Source organism: Buceros rhinoceros, unplaced genomic scaffold (assembly GCF_000710305.1).
Source record: "Buceros rhinoceros silvestris isolate BGI_N320 unplaced genomic scaffold, ASM71030v1 scaffold36278, whole genome shotgun sequence".
In the NCBI taxonomy this organism is placed as follows: domain Eukaryota; kingdom Metazoa; phylum Chordata; class Aves; order Bucerotiformes; family Bucerotidae; genus Buceros; species Buceros rhinoceros.
Window position 1 is genome coordinate 7,497 of NW_010429200.1, and position 8,303 is coordinate 15,799.

Here is an 8,303-nt window from a genome sequence, read left to right on the forward strand (position 1 = left end):
TTTCACGGTTTCAAAGAATCCTTGCTTTGTCAAGCAGTCACATTGATGAGTTATTCTTTCTGCTTGCTACAGAACGGCCAGACACCGTCCTTACCCACTCTGTCTGCCATAGTCTCTCACTTCCAGAAGCTGTTCGATGTGACTTCTCTGAATGGTGTTTATCCTCGAATGAATGAGGTTTACACAAAGCTTGGGGAAATGACCAACGCTATGAGAAATCTCCACGAACTCCTGGAACTAGGTAAAGACTGAGTACCTAGTACTTGTTCAGACCATTTCCAAGGGAAGAAGGTGACAAGGGAAAGTCTGATATCTTCATAGGAAACACATCTCAGCTGAGCTGCTGAGAAATGACTAAACTAGATCTGTTCTTCACTGGGAAGACAAAAATAGGTTGCTGTCAATTGGAAATTTAAATAGCAGACCCCCTTTATTTGTGAGCCCTTAGTAGTTGCTGAGGAATACGAGGGAAGCAGAAGAAAGGACTAAGAGGAAATTGTGTCTAATTTCAGTTGACTGATAACGTAGGGTGCACTTCAGGACCATCTCTGCTGTGAAAACACGCAGCTCTGATGAGCCTTTTCAGCCATTAAAGGCTTAGGGATAGATTCACCGTGCTGAGCTAACACCAGCTTATTTCTGACTGCAAGCACTTGGTTTCATCTGAGTGGTGGAACTTGTATGCCTAGAAGTGTGAACACCAAATAAAATCTGGGCACCTGCAAGAACTGGATTGTGTCTAGAGTACTTCCCTGTTATTACTTTTGTAAGAAACATGAAGCATTTGTTTTTCCACAGACAGTTCAGCTCCACCCACTGTGGTAGTGGATACTGTTGGGAAACTGTGTGACATAATTAATGAGAACGTGACCAAGCAGGTACAGCAGCTTCTGGGGACCCATGACATCCACAGGTATGTGGGGCTGTGCCGTTGACGGCCACTTTTCCAACACCACCTTTAGTCACTGAGAGAAGTGGCTGGAGCTGATACTGAAAGAGGCTGTAATCACTTGTTACGAAGTTGGTGAGCTGTGACAGCCGGGGTGTTACTGCTGTCCTACCTGAAACAAACCTCCAAGGCTTCCAAAGGGGAATGCTGGCCAAGGGAGGTCCAAAACACAGCCACGTCAGCCTCAGCAGGATGGGTGTCTCCTAAGGAGACAAAGCAAATACTGCACGTGGGTGAGGAGGAGAAAGTGTTGCAAGGTTTCAGCTGTCATGTTGACATGTATTAGTTGCTAAGAGAATGTATGCATCAAGCTGCCTACAGGTATTTTGGGAGCTGGACAAATCCTGTTCTGTGTTTGAGATGACAATGTACGTGTATGTGGTAGCGAGCTGTAGGAGCAGACCCGCTAAAATGGATTGTGGCAGCAGTGAGGCTGTTGCGTGCCGGGTTAACACCACTCCCTCCCTCCCCCCGCCCGCACTCCTCATGGTTTTAACTAGAGAACAGCTGCTTTTAGAACATTCCTTGTTCCACCTGAGGCAGTGGTAGCAGCAACCCCTGGGCAGTGGATTTAGCATACACGGACTAATGTTCCAGCCCCAAAATTACCTGTTGCTGTGTACAGAGGAGAGGCAGGATGTAAAAAGGGCATGAATAGTGGAATCGGAGATCCTCTTTGGACAGCAGGTTTCAAAACCTGAGAACACATTTTTGGTGGAGGTGGTTTTATGTACTAACGGTGTTTTCAGAAAGTCATGATACAGTGTGACATAACAGCCAAGGACATGAACTTAAACTGCCCTTGTACCTTCTCACTGGGAGTCTCATTTGCACGTTGCAGTATAATCAATAAGCTGGAAGAACACGAGTGCTTCTTTCCACCATTTCAAGCTCTCATTCAGGATTTGCTCTGTCTTCTGGGTGAGTAATCTTTGCAACACTTGTAATTATCTTCATACCAACACTTCCTCCTAAAGCTTCAAATAGCTAACGAGTGATTTGTTTACTCCCAGTCTGCTAAAACACAAGGAGGATGTAAGGAAAGGTGCTAACTTTTTGCCTCACTCTCCTTTTCCTTCATCTTTCCTCAGCAAGTGATGACTTTGAATCCATGCAACCCCACGTTCAATGAAAACAAGCTTATTACTCACAAAATAAGCTAAACTGATTTTTTCCAAAAGCATCAAGAGGTGTGAGGAGGTTACTTTGTCCATAGCTGTATTTCTAATACTAGAGTGGGAATTTTGGCTGAACTCAAGGTATGTTCTAGGTACATAGGCCTTACTGTTCTCCTCCTTGTTCTGTTTCAGAGATCAAGAACCTGGGTGAGATTTTACCTACGGTGCGAAATTTGAAATTGGGAGCTAGTTAATAGTGCTCTTCTCTAGCAGGATTTATCTTACCTGTGAACGGGCCTGTTGACGTGCAGGACATTACAGCTACCTCTAACCTCTGTTACCCTCATCAACAGCGTCAGAGTTTCTGACATAAATAAAAGCTGCATTTTTTCATTTTTAACTCTTGTTTCATAGTCAATTTAAGAAAAACTTTGTATAACTGCTGTCAGCTGGTCTGCTCCATCCCAGTGTGAACCAGCACACTCTCTCTCAGCGCAGGAAACTGAACCCAGCACAACTGCAGCCACCCCGTGTTTGAATGCTGCTGACCGAGGGAGGATGAGAGAAAGGTGCTCTCACTGCCTTGGCCACGACACTTTCATCACCTGCCTATCCTGGCTTTCTGGAGAGCCTATTTTAAAACGTTTACAGTTTCAGATCAGTTTGGGATGCAAGCAAATCGCTACTCAGTGAGTATTCGCTCTTGTTATGGGCTGAGGCAGCCTAGATGAATGTGATCCAGGCCAAAGATATTTGAGACTTCCTTCAGGGGGTTGTGACCACGGTAACTTCAAATCCATGCTAGGCAGACATTTCAAAAATCACTTTTAGAAAGGCACGGGTCAAGTTTCTTAGGCAAGACAGAAGTTTATTATACAGAAACAAGTACACCAAAGCTTCCCAAAATACTTTGGTATATTTTGCTCCAATATTAATAAAGCTTAGTTTACAAAACTCTGCTGTTCCTCAGGCACAATACTTTGCCATCAGGGTCTACCAGATTTTGAAATGTACTGTAACAAAGGCCAAGCCATGTTAAGGTGTCACAGACTAAAGCCTTAATGACCTCTTGCTAAATGATCTCCCTGCTTTTGGAAGCTCATTAAATAAATACACACCTGCAGCCACCCTCTGCTAAGACGCTTCTGAAGAGCCCAGTAAGGATGACTTAGTTTCTCACAAAACAGTTGCCGTTGGAATCTTCAACAGGTTCTGTGGCCCTGGTTAAAAATTCACGTCAGAACAACACAATCAGGATCCTGGTGAGGGGAGACTGGCAAGTGAAGTGACAACACATAGCTGACGGTCTAAGGTACAACACTGCCCTAAGGGAGTGCTCACGCTTCAGGGCTCTTTGGGGGAGATGTGCCAGTAATGGCAAAAAGCAAGGGCCTGTTATTTAGGGACAAAGTATTCCCAATGTGGGGTTTTTTGGTTAATTTTTTTACTGGAGTGAGAACTACTCTGAGTAGAAACATTAAATTTACATGTCCTGAGCTGGAGACTGCTTCAAACGCGCAGTAACTGTTCAAAACACGTTAACTGATTGCAAAAGAGCTCTGTACATTCATACAAAGGTGAAAAATGAGTAACTTATGTACATGAGAAGGAATCAGTTCTTCTTGCGTCTGCTCCGTGTCAGCTCGTACCTGCAAGACAGACACAGTAATTGGAGCAGTTTCTTTAAAGTTCCAGCTGACGGACCAGAGAGAACTTGAGATGCTTTATTGCTTCTGCTTCCCAGGCAGCATGGCAAAGGAGGCGGTCTCCAACTTCAGCTCTTTACCAGGAGCTTCTCAGTGTCATTTTTCTCCTGCTCCGTACGTGAGGTGGGTGCCAGCTGGGCCAGGGGAGCATGGTTTTTCTATGCCGCTGGCCCGTGCTGGCTCACTGCCTGTGTGGCGGTGAGCTCCTGGATTGCATTCCTTGGGCTCCATTGAAGGAGAAAGAAGGAAGAACTCCTGCGACTAACTACAGATGTAGAAGGGAAAAACCCCTGGTCCTTAATTTATGCCTTAGACCAGTGCTTAAGGTTTAACTCTGAACCACAATGAACGCACAAGCACAACTGTAGGTGGCTTATTATAATAGTTTCTGTGAGTGCTTTGTAATTAAATTTATATCATGTAGATAGATTGCTGATCAGAGTATTAATTTAGTTAAGATCTTTATCTAAGTAAAAATTTCTTGCAAGGTTACTTTAATAAACATAATTCTTTTATTTATGTGTTGCAGTGGCTTTAATGATAACTTAGAATATGCTGAAGACTGTAACTGACAGACAGGCCTCTCATTAGAACTGTTCCACAGGGCAGGTACTGCACTAGCAACCAGATTAACACTGACAACTTAGATTAGTTCAAGTCAGTCCTGCGTTTGCAGGTCAATTCTTGATCGCCAGAGCAGACAGCCCACACAGCAGCTGGCAGGGTTTGGAGGTACGGGGATGAAAACTTACCATTGTGCAAAGCCTTTTATTAAGTCCTCCTGCGACAGGTCAATCCGCACCTTTGAAAAGGAGAAAAAGTTGTTTTCAGCTTGCTAGTCCTGTTAGTGGGACTCAGTTACTAGAACTGCATTTCAGGATTACGGGAAGCGCCCAGACTTCAGCTCTACAACATCAGCAGGGTGGCTGCTTTAAGCTTACTTTCCCCAGCTCCTTCCTGTCCTGAGAAATGAAGGGCCTGCTGTTCTTCACTGCAATGTCCAGCGTCCTTTTCTTCACTTCTTCCAGAGATTCAAAAAATTCAAACCTAAAAGTAAAGTTTGAAAGGAGAGGCTTAAGTCGGGAATTAAAATTCCGTAAGTGGCCAGAGCTTTAACAGAGAAGGAGGATGCCAAGAAGGCGATTCTCTAGTTAGATTATATTCCCATTACAAGAAACCTCTTCCAGGCCTCATGACCGACTGACACTGCTGTCCAGGGGGGAGGAGGAAAGCATGCATCTGGGATGCAATGCCATTGACCATCATTTTCCCCCTTCAAGGAAGCTCAGCATGTTTTCCATGCAACCTTCATTACTCAGAGGAAATAGCTGAGCCACCCCCCCTGAGTTTACCAAGCAGGTTTACACCACATTAAGAGAAGGCAAAGGGTGAAACCTGTGGCAATTAAATTCTAAATGGCTCTGATTCACACCTCTGGCACACATCTTCTGGTGTGCAGGGAGTTTTGTCCACACGAAATCACTCAAGTTCTGCCCGTCTGCATGGCTCTTCCTCCAGCCAGGGTTGTAAAACAGGTAATGTGCTTTGGAGCCTGCGTTGCTCCACCCACTGCACGTAACTGAGGATGTTCGGGATGGGTCAGTACTGATGATGAGGAAAAACAGATGCTCTTCCCCACAGCTGTGCTGGCACTAAATCAGTGGAATTATGGGAGGGTTGGCAGAAGCAAAATCCACAAGAGTGGTGCTTTAAGCATTAAGATAAATGTTTTAGCATCTTTTCTCCATTCCTGACCTAAGCTGACATATACAGAAAGGAACCAATACAGGAAAAAACTGAGTCACTCAGGATGCCCCAGCGTTCACCTATTTTCACATGTGTATCTTCCTCTGAACAGAGGATTCAAACGACCTCTCCAAAGAGCTCTGCTTCTAAGCATCACTGTGCGTGGTTTTACACAAAACACATTCCATTTTGGTACCAGAGCGGTGGATGTGACACTGTCAGCAAAGAGAGGGGAGCATACGACCCTGTTCCCACCAGGTCTCAATGACAACATCCATCCACAGAGATGGGAACTACTGTAGCAGCAGTCGTAACTAACAGTTTCTTACTTCTCATCGTATTGGGGGTTGAGAGTTTTTTTCTTGACAGAAGTCTTCTTCCTGCTTGCCCACCTTCTGTCCGGGAGCAGGTATATACGGACATACGGATCGACTCCGCGGTTGGAAGGGGGAACCAGGTTTCTGTTAAAGGAAACACAGCGTTGAGATGCAAGGCAGGTTCCCCCACTGTGCAGTTTAGTACCTCGTCTCTCTTAGAATCAGACCAACCCTTCAGGGGCCACAAATGTCTATCTTGGGAGTTGGAACACAAGCAAATAAAACTTCAAGGATGAGAAGCTAAACAAAATTTGCACTGCTGAGTGTGTGGCCACTTACTGGAGTTCCTAAACTGACATTTACAAATTCAGCCATGGGGGTCAGTCCTTGTCATGATACTTGTCATGACATCCCAAGACATGTATCGGTTGTTGATGCTGTTCAGAGGAAGTTTTGGAGGCTGAAAGTCAAAGTATCTCCACCACAGCAAGCACTTCTCCCTGGCCACTCACAGCTGGTGGTTTCCACCTGCCTGGGAACAGTGAGGCTGCACAGGTTGATGTCAGCCAACGCTGAGGCGTCTCGGCTGGCAGCTTACGCTGCACATGGTTCTGCTCCAGCTTTGCTGAATGTCTGACACAAGCTCCAAGAACTCTTGTCTTTCCTTACAGAGAGAGGCAAACCATTGTTGGCGTTACCTGCAGCCATTCACCAGCACGACCAGGCTCTGCCGTACTGAAGCATAGCGCACCGTCAGCTGAATCTCTCCCAGCGGCATCTCAGTCCCGCTGTAAGACAGTTGCACAGGCAAAGCATTTTAAATATCAGATACTGAACAGACCACGCGCACAGACCTAGCGGCACAAAACAGGACACAACCTTCAGAAGCTGGTGATGCATTTTCAACTAAAACCAGGGCACCTTCAGGGCACTGCTGATCTTTGTGGCATCCTAAGGTTTGCGATCTAGAAAGCAGTGGGACCAGAGAGCCTCCACAGACACAACTCTTGTTAGCGCCAGCACTGCCTCTCCAGCCTTCCATACAGGTACCCGATTTCAGTCCCACAGCATGAACGGCCAAAGCCAGCAGCTAGCTGGCCTGCTGTAGATGGAGCAGCAAAGTGCAGGTTAGCATGTTACACAGCTCCTTCAAGGACATCTGTACATGCAAAATAGGACCTCTTCAATAGCTCATTCTGCATGTTATTACATGGTTTAAAATCCAAAACATTACTTCAAAATGGTTAATAAATAAGACCCCGTTCAGAGCTAGAGAATTTGCTAGACTGAACAGCTGGAGCTGGGTTTGATGTTCAGCTTGGTAACTGCTCTGATGCTCTTTACTGAGATGGACCTTCTTTGCTACTTCAGATCATTAAGGATTCTACCAGCTCCACTCTGCACCCTGGGAGAGACAGATCCCACTCTCCATCCTCCTCGACAGAGCAGACTACCTGCAGCCTCACACTTGGCGCTGTGGGAAGGACACACACACAAGCACACCTCTCCACAAAAACTCTGTCCACAGCATCACGAGACCCTTAAAATTTCTTGAATAAAACACAGCATCCACATCTTCAAGCAGACAGATATGCTTCTCAAGTTTGTTTTTAAAGAAGTGAGATATTCCAATCTCCTGTTGCTAAAATCATGAGCGTTATGGGACCCAGGATATTCTGTGTGAGGAGCTCTTAACATAAAGCCAACACGCGCTCCCCTTGGGAGAGCCAGAGAAGGAAACCCTTTCATTTTACACCTGACCTGATGGTCACCCTCTCATTTACTTTGCTGGAATACTTGAGCCAGTTCTTCATAAGGTGATTTGAAACCCCAGACTCCACTTAGCAGTCTTGAATGCGACTGTGTGCAACAGCATAAAACCAAAACCTTCCCAAGAGAAGAACAATTCAGCTGGAAGAACCACCTACTTATGAAGGTCCAGATTGCTGCTACTTAATTCAAAACAAGATGAAGGCAGAGAACCCAGTGAAGCAACACTGGGCGCAAGCCTCAGTTCCTCTACGACCGACAACATGGGTGCCACTCTGGTATGCAATGCTGACGGAGGGTCATGCTCTGGGTTTTGCTCATGCTCTGTCTCATTAAGGCCAGTGGTTTCACTTGGTGCTGCTGAACTGTCATTTGTGTCCAGGTCTTCTTTGCTGTCCTTCTTTGGCAAAGATTCAAGTGCTGCAGAGTCTTTGCCCATTGGAGTTACTTCTGAGACTTCTGGGTTTGGTGGGAAGGCAAACTTTGGGTCATTTCCACCCTTCTCCACGACACGCACAGGACCTTGCTTCGAGGCACTGACACCAGCCTTGACCCTTTGTGGATCGGGTTCTTCAACATTCAAGGCCTAAAAATCACAAGTGAGCAAAATGAGTGCTGGTCCCAAAGCACTGGGGCTAATGCCAGCATGACCACCTGGATGAGATTCCACCACAGAACTGTAACAGCAGGACTCTGC

At 45.9% G+C, this 8,303-nt stretch overlaps 2 protein-coding genes across 2 annotated transcripts in view; one reads left to right on the top strand and one right to left on the bottom strand.

Annotated features, from left to right (window-relative positions):
* The window catches only part of CEP70 (centrosomal protein 70kDa), a gene marked incomplete at its 5' end in the record, with an annotated part of 9,207 nt that extends 6,886 nt beyond the window's left edge, over positions 1-2,321 (top strand). Inside the window, 4 exons of the mRNA XM_010142565.1 lie at positions 73-241; positions 799-913; positions 1,791-1,870; positions 2,260-2,321. Of these exons, the coding sequence (XP_010140867.1) occupies positions 73-241; positions 799-913; positions 1,791-1,870; positions 2,260-2,321 (426 nt within the window). The remainder of the gene's footprint in view (positions 1-72; positions 242-798; positions 914-1,790; positions 1,871-2,259) is intronic.
* A 1,358-nt stretch (positions 2,322-3,679) lies between these two features.
* ESYT3 (extended synaptotagmin-like protein 3) overlaps positions 3,680-8,303 on the bottom strand; it is a 26,347-nt gene continuing 21,723 nt past the window's right edge. Inside the window, exons 18-23 of the mRNA XM_010142566.1 lie at positions 7,765-8,192; positions 6,535-6,624; positions 5,849-5,980; positions 4,715-4,820; positions 4,526-4,575; positions 3,680-3,716 (exon numbers count right to left, since the gene is read on the bottom strand). Coding sequence (XP_010140868.1) covers positions 3,680-3,716; positions 4,526-4,575; positions 4,715-4,820; positions 5,849-5,980; positions 6,535-6,624; positions 7,765-8,192 — 843 coding nt within the window. The remainder of the gene's footprint in view (positions 3,717-4,525; positions 4,576-4,714; positions 4,821-5,848; positions 5,981-6,534; positions 6,625-7,764; positions 8,193-8,303) is intronic.